Source organism: Euprymna scolopes, chromosome 28, assembly GCF_053919585.1.
Source record: "Euprymna scolopes isolate OS-2025 chromosome 28, ASM5391958v1, whole genome shotgun sequence".
NCBI lineage: Eukaryota > Metazoa > Mollusca > Cephalopoda > Sepiida > Sepiolidae > Euprymna > Euprymna scolopes.
Window position 1 is genome coordinate 51,157,935 of NC_136509.1, and position 14,137 is coordinate 51,172,071.

Here is a 14,137-nt window from a genome sequence, read left to right on the forward strand (position 1 = left end):
TGTGTCTGTACATTTCTTTACCAAACTATTCTGTCAATTATCAGTTTACATACTCGAGATTTGACATAAGGGATACTGAGATTTGGGAAAATCTTATTAATTTATTATTTTCAGCCAGAAATTTGGCTGTCAAGGGATCAAAGTTCAGCGATTTAACCTTTGAAAACTCTACCAAGCTCCTCTGCCAATTTTGGGTCTAAACACTTGAAGTTTTAGATGTAGGTTACTTGGACATGGATCAAAATTTTTAATTTGATTTGAGCCCAAAACAATAAATGTTAAGAGGTAAAAGTTAAAAACAATTTGACCTCTGTAGTCTCTACCAAATTACTCAGCCAATTTTTGGTCTAAACATTTGAAATTTTTCATAAAGTGTATTCAGACATAGAGCAAGCTTTTTAATCGGTTTTTGGCCGAAAATTTGGTTACCAAGGGGTCAAAGTTCCAAAGATTTCACCTTTGCAGTCTCTAACAAACTATCTAGCCAATTTTGGGTCTAAACATTTAAAATTTTACATAAAGGGTATTCAAACATGCAGCAAGCAATCAGTTTTTGGGCAAAAATTTGGCTGCCAAGAGGTCAAAGTTGAAAGAATTGACTTTTGCAGATTTTACCAAACTCCTCTGCCAATTTTGGGTCTAAACACTTGAAATTTTAGATATAGATTACCTGGACAGGAGTCAAACTTTAATATATGTGCACATAAAATTATGAACAGTACATAGGGCCCGAGCAAAGCCGGGCTGAACTGCTAGTATACATAGGAAAAATATGTTCATTCAATTATATTTCACACTTTAAACAACTCCTTTAATTTATGGAGCTCAATGTAATTAAAAATTATACAAATAAATGACAAAAATCTATATTCCAAAATGTTGCGCATCTTATCGTTTATTTCTTTCAGCATGTTAAAACGTTCAATTCTTGACAGCACCTGTTTCATAGCACAAAACCAATCATTTAATTATGTCAATTTTTAATTTTTTCCCACCTGACTCATCAGAATAGAAACTGATCAACTTTAAAAAGAAAATAAAAAGAATATGGGCATGATTGCATAAATTTTCTTTTAAAGTTAATGAGTTCTTATTCTGCTGCTGAGTCAGGGCAAAACAGATTTAAAAAACTGACATCGTTAAATGAATGGTCCTGCGCTACGCAACAGATGCTGTCAAGAATTGAACATTTTAACATGCTGATAATAAATGATATGATGAAAAACATCTTGGAATTTTGGATATAGACTTTTTGTCATTTATGTATATATGAGTATCCATCTTTTTTCTCCTTTAATTTAAATGTTTCTTTTTTTCTTCTCATTGTTCGCCCCCAGTTTATTCTGTTGACCCACCTCCACGAGACCAGCATTTCCTCTTATATAGCGTTATCCCTTCTAATCTTCTAAGTTTATTTTTATTTTATTTCTTATCTATTCTTTAAATTTAGAGAGAACTTACTAGCACTATCTTTAGTAGTATTATTTTATTATCATTATAGTTATTACTATTATTATTACTTATTATATTAGTCCTTTTATTAATAATATTAGTATTGTTATTATGACTATTGCTATAATTATTAGTACTACTATCATTGTTGTTTTCCTTCATATTTTTCTATGCTTTTATCCTACCCCCATCCATATTTTCTGCCTTTACTAGAATGTATCCGACCTGTGCCAACTTGCCCGATTATCACGTTACCATATAGCACCATCTTAATAGTTAGCAATCCTTTTCATCTCTTGCCTACAAATTCTATTTTTTTTTTTTTTATTTCACTTTACCTTTTTTTTTTTTTTACTTTTATCCTCTATTTTTTTTTTTTTTTTTTTTAATTCTCACATACTTATTTTTCTTTTTACCCTTTATTTTACTTGTATAGATCAGCACATGCCACTCTCTATCTTGATTAATTAATTAGTCAATGCAATTCCATAACATAGTAACTACTCCTTAAATCATACTCCATCGCCCAACCCTACTAAAGTCCCTCTCTAACATATTTAAATTGCCATAATTATCTAATAATCCCCTAGACAACCCTCTCTCCCCTCTCTAATATATTCAACCTATACAAAATCTCTCATATACCTACTGCTAGACGTCACATCCTTATCTTGTTAGCTAGTACCTCCCTTCCTCTTATGAGAAGCATTAGGCTTCGAAATGCCTGGCATAATGAGCTTTCATAATCTCTACACACTATATTTTTTTCCTTCTTGTTTGAAATTGATCAATAAATCTATATGCATTAATATATTTTTCTATTATCAATATATTTGCATTTTGTACCTAAGCTTCACCTACATGTTGAGCTTTTTATTATATTGAAAAGTTTCCACTTAAAAAATCCTTTAATTAAAAATTGCCCTAGAAAGGAAACCTTTGTCGAGAGATTCACTAATCCTATGAGATATAACCGTTAGCACATCTGTAAATATGGCAGAACGGAAACCATATTGCATGCCACTAAGAAGGTTATTTCTGCTTAGGTGGTTGACTATTTAATATGGCTTCCAGCAACTTATGTCACACAGGAGACTTATTGGGTTGTACTGAGAGGGAGATGACTTATCACTTGAATTCTTAAATACCGGGTATACTGATAAGGTTTTCCAGGGTGTTGGGAAGCACTTCTCCTTAAGGCAACACTTAAACAGTTTTGTAAGTATGGGGGGCAAGTTCTGGTTGAAGCTTTTTCAACACTATAATTGGAATACCGTCAGGGCCAGTTGCTTTACTGGAATCAAGGTTCTTGATTAGCTTGACATCACGCACAGATATTTGTATGTTGCATAGCGTGTTGTCTGTTATAGGAGGAAATACGGGGAGTTGATGGCTTTCGTCGCATAGGGTAGAATTAGCTGCAAAGTTCTTGGCAAATGGTTTGGCCTTGTCTGATGCTGATGAGATGACCTCAGGTCCATTGATGATGGTTGGGATAGAACGCATGCTTCTGTTCAGGATCCTGTTTGCTATTTGCCAAAACTCGTGAGAACCAAGCCACTGCTAAGCTACTTAAGAAACAACATGTTATGCAACAATTAATTAGTAGATTGTTATATGTAAACAAAGTTTATACAAAACTATGGTAGATTGAGGAAGAAATATTGGAACATCTAAACTAAAATTTAGGTTTAAATTAGTATTTGGGAAATACACCAAATAAATAAATTGGGGAAAAAATTAAAATGAAAAAATATACAAAAGATTAAATTAATATAGGTGATTGGTTGAAATATAATTTAAAAAGTAGAAATACGAAAATGGGGCAATCTCTAAATTGGAAGACTATCAAAAAAAGAAAATAGAAAAGTGATGTAGAGGTAGGTCCAACTTCTTGATCTTCTAAAATAGAGATTATGAATGTATTCATATATGTATAACTAGCGTATTTTGCCATATTAAGAGTAGCTATTTTGGAATATTAAATGATATATTTAAAATTGTCCAAATGGTTATGAAACAATTGTAACAAGAAAATACGCTGTTCTCATTTTGTATTTCGTTGTCTTGATTTTTTACAAAAATATTGTGTGTGTGTGTGTGTGTGTATATATATATATATATATATATATATATATATATATATATATATATATATATATATATATATATATATATACACACACACACACACACACACACATGCCCCAGAATGACAACTCGCAACTGCAGAGAGGCAGTTTTTTTCTTTTTTTTCTCTTTAACAAAATAATTCTTTAGCAAGAAGCACAATTTACTTAGCCACAATACATATATATAATATTGAAAACCGAATAAAATATATAGAGGAAACCATATTAGATTTAAAAAAAAAGAAAAATGGATATTGTATAATCACAAAAGTAACAAAACCAACCTGCCTTCTCCTTTGAGGCTTGCATTTACGAACATCCGTGGGCTTATAACTAATTTAAATGGTGTTGAAGCATTTCTCCTAACAAACACCCCGGATATCTTAGCACTAAGTGAGACTAACCTACACTCCTCCATCCCCTCTAACTACTTTAACATGCCTGGATATCTCCCACTCTGCCGTAAGGACTGACAGACATATGCACGGGCCTAGTGTCTACATTCGAAACACCCTCCCCTTGACTAGAGAAACTAAACTAGAATCGGACGATCAAGCCTTTATATGCTTTAGACTTAACATGCAACATAAGATTAGTTACTTTTATTTTCTTTACCGCTCTCCCTCGACCCAGGACTGTATCCTAATAAACAAAGTCTCTGACAGCATAGATACAGCACTTCCCCTCAACACTAGCGCACAAGCGCATGTATTTGGTGACTTCAATGTCCACCACAGCAACTGGCTTGGATTTTCTACTTACACAGACGCAGCTGATACCACAACTAATAGCTTCTCTATATCTCGTTCCCTATCACAGATGGTTACGTTTCCAACCCAGCAAGAACATGCATCACTTCTATATCTGTTTCTGACCACAGTTCCCGATGACTGTGTAATGAATGCCGACAGCCGTCTTGAGAACGCCAATCATGCAGTGATAATGGTTGAAATCGCCCTAAACTCTAGAGCCAAAAGTGAAGAGCCATTGCTCAAAATAACGAGATATTATAAAAAGGCTGACTGGGAAGCTATCAGGGATCTCATCAGGGACGCTCCATGGCAAAATATCTTTTCACTTCCAGCTGAACAAATGAGACCACTGAAAGTTCAAAACGGCAATTGAAGCACATGTTCCCACGCGCAAATTTTATAGCAAGCCCCACTCTCCCCAATGGTTTACTTCTACTTGTGCAGCTGCAATAGCACAAAGGCAGCATGCATACCGCATAAGTCCAGATCAAACAGACAGAAGTTTATAGAAGCCAGAAATAAGTGTAAGAAAGAAATAGCTACGAGAGAATTTACTGAAAAAAACGCATCGAAGCACAGAAATTAGGAACCCGTGACTTCTGGAAAATCTACAACAGTGCAGTAAATAATGGGCCATCAACAATTCCTCCATTATCCAACAATCATGAGGTTCTTTGCTCTGCAACTGAGAAGGCTAACATGCTTGCCAGATGATTTGCCTCCACACTGGACCCTGCTAACTACCCCCTCCCTGACTTTCCTTTGCGGATAGACGCCACACTAGATGATTTGAAAATCACCCCTTCTCAGGTGCATGCTATCATAAGAAAGCTTGACACTGGAAAAGCATATGGACCTGATCTCATCCTGGCTGTGCTATTAAAAAAGTGCACCGCCGAAGTAGCTCCAGTTCTCTCCAAACTTTACAACAAATGCCTTAATGAATCTTGCTTTCCTGCCTGCTGGAAAACTGCTTCTGTAGTACCAGTTTTCAAGAATTCTGGCGAAAGACCTGACCCAGTAAATTATCACCCCATTAGCGTCCTCCCACTTTTCGCCAAAATATTTGAGACCATAACAAACCAAACTCTAGTTCAACTTACAGATGCTAAACTTCTGACTGACCAACAATATGGATTTAGGCAAGCCCGTTCCACAGCAGACATCTTAACTGTAATCTCAGAATGTATATACCATTCACTAGACAAAGCAGAGGAGGGTAGAGCGGTTGCTCTAGATATATCTAAGGTTTTTGACAGGGTAATGCATGAGGGTCTTCAAGAAAATCAGATTATATGGTATCAATACAATTACGGAATACATAATTAAATCCTTCTTAAATAAGAGAAATATCCAGGTTGCCTTTGACAGTCGTACATCTAAACAATAGGATATAAATGCGGGAGTGCCTCAGGGGTTTATCTTTGGACCTCTGTTATTCCTAATATTCATAAATGACCTCCCTGACAAAATTGTCTGTGAGATGAGTATATATGCTGATGACACCATGCTCTATAACAGACACGACAGAAAAACAAATGAACACATATCTAAAGAAATGGCAGAAACACTAGAGGATGACCTCCGATCCATAGTGGAATGGGGACAAAAATGGATGGTCACATTCAATGCTGCCAAGACTAAACTTGTTTCCTTCAATAATTACAAGAAACCTTCCCTATCACCAATAGCAATGGCCAATGACTCGTTATCTGAAAGTACATCTTTTAAACTCCTCGGCCTAACATTCACAGGAAACATGAGTTGGAACAATTACATTGAGAGTATTGCCAGGACCGCTGCGAAGAAGGTGGGTTCTCTCTACCATGCTAGAAAGCTACTAATGCCCGAAAGTATCCTATACCACCATTCGCCCATGTATGGAGTATTGTTGTCATATTTGGGCTGGTGCATCTACCACTAGTCTTTCGCTCCTAGACAAGGTTCAAAAGAGAGTAGCCAATCTGATAGGTCTTGAACTGTCATCTAAACTTCAGCCTCTGTCCCATCAACGAAATGTTGCATCCCTCTGCCTGTTCTACCAGTACTTTAACGGTGAATGCTCTGATGAACTACAAGCACTTGTGCCCCCTCAACGTAAATACCTCTGACAAACCTGACAAGCAGCTAAATCCCACCCCTTCACGGTAGAGATCCCTAGATGTAAGAGAGCCTTCTACTCCAGTAGTTTCTTCTCCAGAACAGTTAGACTTTGGAATTTCCTTCAGAGTCCCTGCTTCCCCAACTGTACTGACATGCAGAAGTACAAGTGCAATGTGAACCGACATCTTGCTGCCCAACTCCCTACACAGTACCCCTGATGCTTATGTCCCTGATAGTAGCCCCCTACAACAAAGTGGCAATGTGCCTTGTTTGGGGTGAAAATTTAATAAAAAAATAAAATAAAAAAAACTTATCAATGTTATTTAATAAACACCATGAAAACTACAAAGGAAGAAATAGATAACATTCAAAAAGGGAACAAGAGAACACGTTTCAATAAGGTAGACATAAGAAGGTAATAAATGAATTCAAAACAGAAGTTATGACAGATTTACCTCATACTAGTAGTTAGAATATGGAAGGGAATACTATTTGTCCCTTGATCTCATTTCCTGCCAGAGTCAAGTCTCGCAGCTAATAAAAGGCAAGGCAAACTAAACAAAAGGGTTAATTATCAAGTTATCAAAACTATTCTAATGACTAGCTATGTACATTAAATATATGATAAAATTTATGTAATAATAATGATGATAAAAAAGTCTACTTACTGACTGTTACAGCTAAAATATATAAACTTTTAGATGATATATGTAGATTAAGTTTGAGAGAGAAACTAAAAATCTTCCAAGTTTGAAGAAACAAAATCTACTTAACAGAAGTGAAATTCCTGTAAACTAGACAAAGAATAAAAACAAACAAAAAAAAACATGAAAATTATGTTTGGAGGAAAGGTCAACACAATAGGAGTGGATGGGGCTGATGTTAACAGAATTTAACCTAATTGTAAATTAGAAGCCAAAAATGTCAGGAAAAGTAAGATACACTTTAGAAGATGTGGAAGTGTTTTATACAGGCAATAAAAAACAAAAGCTAAACTTTAGTGACCCAGTAGAGCAGATGGAGAAAGGTTATCAATATTTTAAACAGACAACGAAAAGTCAACAAATGTAAGCAGTAATAGTATGTAAAAACATTTGCCTTTAAGGAGGATGGTAGAATCTTAAATTTTACAGTAAATATAACACTTTCCTTTGTTCCTGCATAGCTAACTTGCCATAAATATGTTTATACTACTAATACATAGATCTTAATGAAATCAAAAATATTTCAAGTTATCCTTCTTTAAATTAAATGTTTCAATTATTTTTTTGCAACTTAAATAACTGAAAAGAAAAAAAAGACAAATCAATGAATAAATTGCAAAAAAAAAAAAAAAAAAAAATTTTTTTTAATTTAAATTTTAAAAAAAAAAAAAAATATTTTACTCAATTTTTTAAAAACATTTTTTAAACAAAAGAAAAATAAAAAAACATGAAAAAAATACTATTTAAAATGACTTACGGTTTTGAGGGGCTTGAAAATTTTCCCCCGGTTGAGCAGGTTGAGCCACTTGGTTTCCAGCAGGGACCAAATTGGCAGTTTTGTCTGCAGGGGGCTGATTTGCCTGCTGGCCACCAGCATCATTAGCCACTGGACCAAGAACAGGATTTGCAATAGGTACAAAGTTTTGTGGTTCTGGATTAGCTGGTGGAAGATTGTTAGCTCCTGCGTTTTGCAAGTCTGGGTTAACTGGAGGAGGATTGTTGGCTCCTGCATTTTGCAAGTCTGGGTTAACTGGAGGAGGATTGTTGACTCCTGCATTTTGCAAGTCTGGGTTAACTGGAGGAGGATTGTTGACTCCTGCATTTTGCAAGTCTGGGTTAACTGGAGGAGGATTGTTGACTCCTGCATTTTGCAAGTCTGGGTTAACTGGAGGAGGATTGTTGACTCCTGCATTTTGCAAGTCTGGGTTAACTGGAGGAGGATTGTTGACTCCTGCATTTTGCAAGTCTGGGTTAACTGGAGGAGGATTGTTGACTCCTGCATTTTGCAAGTCTGGGTTAACTGGAGGAGGATTGTTGGCTCCTGCATTTTGCAAGTCTGGGTTAGCTGGAGGAGGATTGTTGGCTCCTGCATTTTGAGAATCTGGGTTAGCTGGAGGAGGATTGTTGGCTCCTGCGTTTTGTGACTGTACACTATAAGCTGTCCCCTTAGCCTTAAAGCTAAGGTCATTTGTCTCTGGTAGATTGGCCAGAACCGGTTGAGCTTGGAGTACGTTGTTGTTTTTGTCCTGAACAGTTTTTCCCATATCCACCACTGGTTGACCATGAGCTGGTTGTTGGCCTTGGAATTGCTGGTTTTTGTTTTGATCCTGCTGAGCCTGTAAAGCCTGTTCTTGGACTGGGTTTAGGTTCACTGGACCATTAGCAGTATTGGATGAACTCATCTGTCCTGCAGGTAGGACAGGTTGCCCATTAGCAGGCTGGTTTGGCGGTTCAGGTTTCACCCTAAATGAAAATAAAATAAAAAAATTAAAATATTGTAGGTGAAACAGAGAAAAGAGACAACTTTTTTGCTAGTGACTAACATATTTACACTCCATCATATTCAGTTTAATGTTCATTTTACATGCTGGGAGGTATTGAATGACTTAGAAATTGACTTCTAAACTAACCCATGTTTGGCCAGATCTTTATCTCTTAAATACATCTTTATTATTTTCTCTATGAACTGATCTGCTACCTCAAGTGTTCCTACATAAAATAACCCAAAATCTTTGATCTATTCTTTCAATATAAACATAATGACAAAGTCTCTTATTCTGCATACATCTCTGTATTGTCTAGATCTCCAAGGACATTAAATCTAAGTAGCAATACACATGAAACAAGGCCGATAGCCATTAGTCGTGTGCTCTTGTGTAATGAATGAATGCGTGAATGTAGGATTGACATGAAATTCTTAAAGATAAACTAAAATGACCAAAAAATGGGCTGAAATGACTTAAATAAATAAAAAGTAAATGACTTAGAATGACTTTAATGGACTTAAGGATGAATTGAATGACCTTAAGAAGGACTTGAATGCTTAAAAAAATAACAGGAATCCTTCAAAAACAATTTGAATGATCTGGAGAAGGACTTGAATGGCTTTGAGACTGACTGGTTGTAAAGTGGGTGATCATTTTACATTAAATTAATACAGAAAAGTGATTCCCCATTTTATATCACAAAGTTACAAACATAAGTACAGCATGTAGTAAGAACAGATACTACACTTTGATCTTGGCCAAAAGGCCAAGAAAAGGGTATTTATTTGCTTCCCCACCGAGCAAATTAGGCACAAGGCTGATTTTTAATGTGATGAGTGAAGTGGAAATGGGGACCAACTCCCCGGGGAGTAGGGGAACTGGATAGTGATAATTGGTATGAAGGGCTGCCCCTACATTGACGAAGGTCTTATATGTGAGACTTCCCCCACATATGGTCTTTGCTTGCAGTATCTGCCAGAACAGATACTACACTTTGAGATATTAAATTTTTTATTCACAGGAAAAAAAAAAATACAATTGGGAAAATGAACAAAAAACTTAGGCACAAAGTCAACTCAAAAAGAATGAGGTGATGGTGATGTTGGTAGATTAGATCCATCTCGTCTCTGTTGTAAATTTTAAATGATTTTTCTCTCGGCCAGCCTCTTATCATGGTTACCCCTTTAAATTTGTATTTATGTGTGTGTGGTGGGAGGGGGGCCTACTTAAGCCCAATTTTAAAACATTTTTTATTTATATAAAAAATACAAAAAAGATAACAATCTTAATAAAATTTCATTTGTGTCGAGGGACTTGGGGGGGGGGGTGAAAAAAAAAAACCCGGTTAGTAAGGCCCTCCCAACCCTATCTGAAATGCTAGACCATTCGTTTCACTCTGGTTTGTAAAGGGACCAGGGTTTCACGAGCAGCCTCTAAATGGAGGGGAGAGGGGGTTGTGTCCTAAATAGGGGAGGAAAGAAAAAATTGGCGATGAGAGCGGGGGTGGGGGGTGGGGTTAGTGTTTGATTTAATTTCCTCCAAGCTGGGATGAATTTCGAGAGGAAGGGCGAGCAAAAGAAAAAAATTGTTTTTGGAGGCTGGGGATCTTGGAGGCTTTCTAATAAGGGAAACAAGATTTATTTGGCTAGTTGAGAGGCTGAAGGAAGTAGAATTAGAAAGGGGCGGGGGTCCGACAGAAACCCTAGAACTGAGCGCTCCACACCTAGGCGAGAAACACGTATTCAAATTTGGCCCCTCTTCGTACACACAGACTTGCTAACTGTATCCATCTTCTTTCAAAAGCCACGCGATGCAGCCTTCTTCTGTCGTATCTGATCTTTACCCGTAGTTGGTGTTTAAAGAAAGCGATTAGATCCTGATCAGAAAAAAGTAGCATGCCCCGGCCATCTTGCAGTCTCGACGTCCAAATCACCATTCTCGCGATGTAGACCATTTGTCTCTCCCGGTCCCACGGCGGCCTCACGTTGTCCACTACATTTGATACAGTAATCAGGCTAGGATGCTCGGGGTCGATGCGAGCCGTCACCTCGCCAACATACGACCAGAACTGGCGGAGTTCGCGGCAATCGAAAAATGCGTGATCAGTTGTTTCTGTGGCCGTCGTCCCGCAACCGGGACAGGCAGACGACTCCAAAAAAACCAGAACTGCATTATATATTGTTGAGGGGAAGCGCATTTCGGGCCAATCGCCAGGTCAGAGAGAACTCTGAATTGTTCAGATGACTTGAACCTGGTGCCCAGCTCCACACGGAGCGGATCTCACTCTGCTGCCAACCCAAACGCGCACATAGCGAATTGTCGGCGGCCCACCTCACTAGATCCCAGTGGAGTTCCTTACGGGTGGCAGCCACAAGGTCGCTGGACCCTGCTAGTCGTTTTAGCACGGCTCGGCACTCTTTTAGGAAGGCTGAATCTCCCCGCAGCCTGCGACAACTCTCAATAGCGGGGTCAAGAATGAGGTCAGGAAAGGCGGCAGTGATCGCGGGGTGCCATGGTTGATCGTCTTGAAGGTAGTGGCTAAGGAAGGCCAGCCTCTCGGCATCTCGATGACACCCCAAGTCCGGCATTCCCAAGCCTCCCTCACACGGACGTTGAATACAGACCTGTCTGCTTATCCAGTGTCTTCCTCTGTCCCAAAGGAGCGAGGACAAGAGTTCAACAAGAGCTGTTAGGTGTTGTGCAGGCAGAGGAAGTATGGCCAGTCGGTAAAGGATAAGAGGGAAGATGTATGTGGCGCACCCCTCAGCTCTACCTTTTAAGGAAAGTTTCCTAGGAAGCCACGCATCGACCGCAGCTGCCACCTTTGATCGTACCTCCGACCAATTCTTATAAAGCTGGAGACCCGGTCCGAACCACACGCCGAGGATCCGAACCAGGTCATCTGTCTAGCTGAAGGGCGCCGGGAGGTTTGCGTTGCCACTCCAGGTGCCCAACCGCAGTCCGACCGACTTGCTGCGGTTTATCTTGGCCCCCGTGATTCTTTCGTACTGTGCAAGTGCCTCCGACACGATCTCAATGTATCTGAAGCCCGACACGAAGACCGTGACATCATCGGCGAACGCGGATACCTTGGCAGCTGAGCTGCCAGGCAGAGCCATTCCACGCAGGGCTGAATTTGCCTCCCCACGTCTCAGCTTGCGGAGCAGAGGCTCCAAGGCCAGGACGTAAAACAGGGGTGACAGTGGACAACACTGACGAACAGACCGAGAGATAACAAAGGGTTTCGAGCGCTTTCCGTTGACTTGCACAACAGCCGTGGGCTGTCGATACATCACGGAGATCCACTTGCAGAAGTCCGGTTTAAAACCGGCGGCCTCTAAGACAGATACCAGGAAACGATGGTCGACCCTATCGAACGCTTTGGACTGATCTAAGTTGATCAGCGCGGCTTCCGTGTCGTCATCTATTCCCCCCTCTAGGATTGTGCAGATCAGGTGCAAGTTGTTCTGAATCGATCTCCCCTTCACAGCGTAGTTCTGTTCCGGTTCAATCAACTCTTCAATAACAACCTGCAGCCGATTCAACAGGACCTTGGCCAAAATCTTCAACTCTGTGTTAAGCAGAGTTATGGGCCTGTAGGCATCTAACTCTTCCCCACCATGCCCATCACCTTTCCTCAGCTATGTGATCACTCCCTTGGTTACCAGAGTCAATTCAAGGGTGCGTCCATCCGGATGTCTAACTTTTTCAATGTATTTGTCCGAGCCACGCCTAGAAATCTCATGACACGCAACAGCGTCAGAATTGACTGCTTCGTTGCCTGTCTTTCTAAGCCTAGCTCTGACTACTTGACCTTCATAGCGCTCGCTAGTCTCGCGCAGAAGATCCTGCTTAGCTAGTTCCTGACTAACCCTATCACCCTCCCCCGTAGCCCGGGCTAGTTTCTGCTCTAGCTGCTTCTTCGTCTTGGCCTTATCTAGTGCGAGGCGCTGAGCATACTTGACGGAGAAGCTTCTAATGTTGGCTTTTAGACCTAACCACTACTTACTTCCGGTAACCGCCCCCACTAGAGCCTTTTTAATTAATTCTCCTAACTGGTCTCGGAAGTCTTGTATCTCCAGAAGGGAAGTGTTTAACTTCCAGTACCCTGCTAACTTAGGCCTATTTACTAGCTTCAGCCGGACCATAACTAGTTTATGGTCTGACTGACCTAACCAAGTGAACGTGGGGCAAGATAGGAAATCTATTTCGCCTCTTCTAACTAGTATCCTGTCCAAATAGGTATTCGGATAGGAAGGAACACTATTGGTCCACGTCCACATCTCCCGTCCTGGAAGCTTGACCCGAAACCTGTCGACCAGATCGCATCTAGCCATCAGGTCAGCCAAGCTGGGCTCACATTTTTCCAACCCTCTAGCTTCGCCTCCTACTTTATCTAAATCTGGGTCTAAGATGGCGTTCCAATCCCCTATTAGCACTACCCGCTCCCGACAATCTACAAACGCATCAAGCTGACTGAAGAATGAGACCCTCTCACAAGCAGTGCTGGGCGCATGAACCGCAACTACCCGAAACACAGAATCTTTTGCAACATCGGCCACGACGAGCCTGCCCACCGTATCTCTATGAACAACGTCGACCGTCGCGGACAGTTCGCTTCACTAGCAAGGAGACTCCCCTTCCCCGCGGGCTGCCATATGCTGAGAAAACTTCAAAATCCCGGTTCAGCACCTGACAGTCCACAGAAGAAACAAAATGCGTCTCCTGGATCGCAGCAACATCCACTCCCAGGGACAAGAGGTCATGCCGGAGACAAGCCGCCCGGCCCGGTGATCTCAAGCCCCTTGCATTCAAACTGGCCAAATTTAAAGACATGGTACCTACCTTTAGGGTGTGTCGCACTTGGCTTCAAAGTCGGTCGGCGTAAGGATGCCGACGTTGTACGCGATGCTCAAGGAGGTCAGGTTTTTCAGGTCGTGGCCTTCTCTCACAATGCCGCCAACGTCTAGGGGAAAGGTCAATTTTAAGGCCCTGTAGAGAGACGGATGGACCCACACTGGGACCCTTCCCTTGCATTGTTTTGACAGTTCGTCAAGGGAAGAGTCGATTTTTTTAAATAGTTCCATTTCCGGAGAAGCCCCTTCTGCTGCCTCCAGAAGTGACCACAAGTTGCTCTTTCAAGCCTCTGGAGTTCTAACGAAAGTTATTAGGAGCAGGGCATCCGAGAAATTTGAGGGGATGTTAACATCTTTCCCCTCTATCTGTTG

General features: G+C 40.1%; 1 protein-coding gene and 1 pseudogene across 11 annotated transcripts in view; both read right to left on the minus strand.

Annotated features, from left to right (window-relative positions):
• The window catches only part of LOC145249611 (uncharacterized), a 205,653-nt gene that overhangs the window by 60,618 nt on the left and 130,898 nt on the right, over window positions 1-14,137 (minus strand). For all 11 annotated transcript variants that reach the window (XM_080111335.1, XM_080111329.1, XM_080111333.1 and 8 more), the window contains exon 6: window positions 7,901-8,886. In XM_080111335.1, coding sequence (XP_079967461.1) covers window positions 7,901-8,886 — 986 coding nt within the window. The remainder of the gene's footprint in view (window positions 1-7,900; window positions 8,887-14,137) is intronic.
• LOC145249815 (U2 spliceosomal RNA) lies at window positions 9,551-9,688 on the minus strand (annotated as a pseudogene).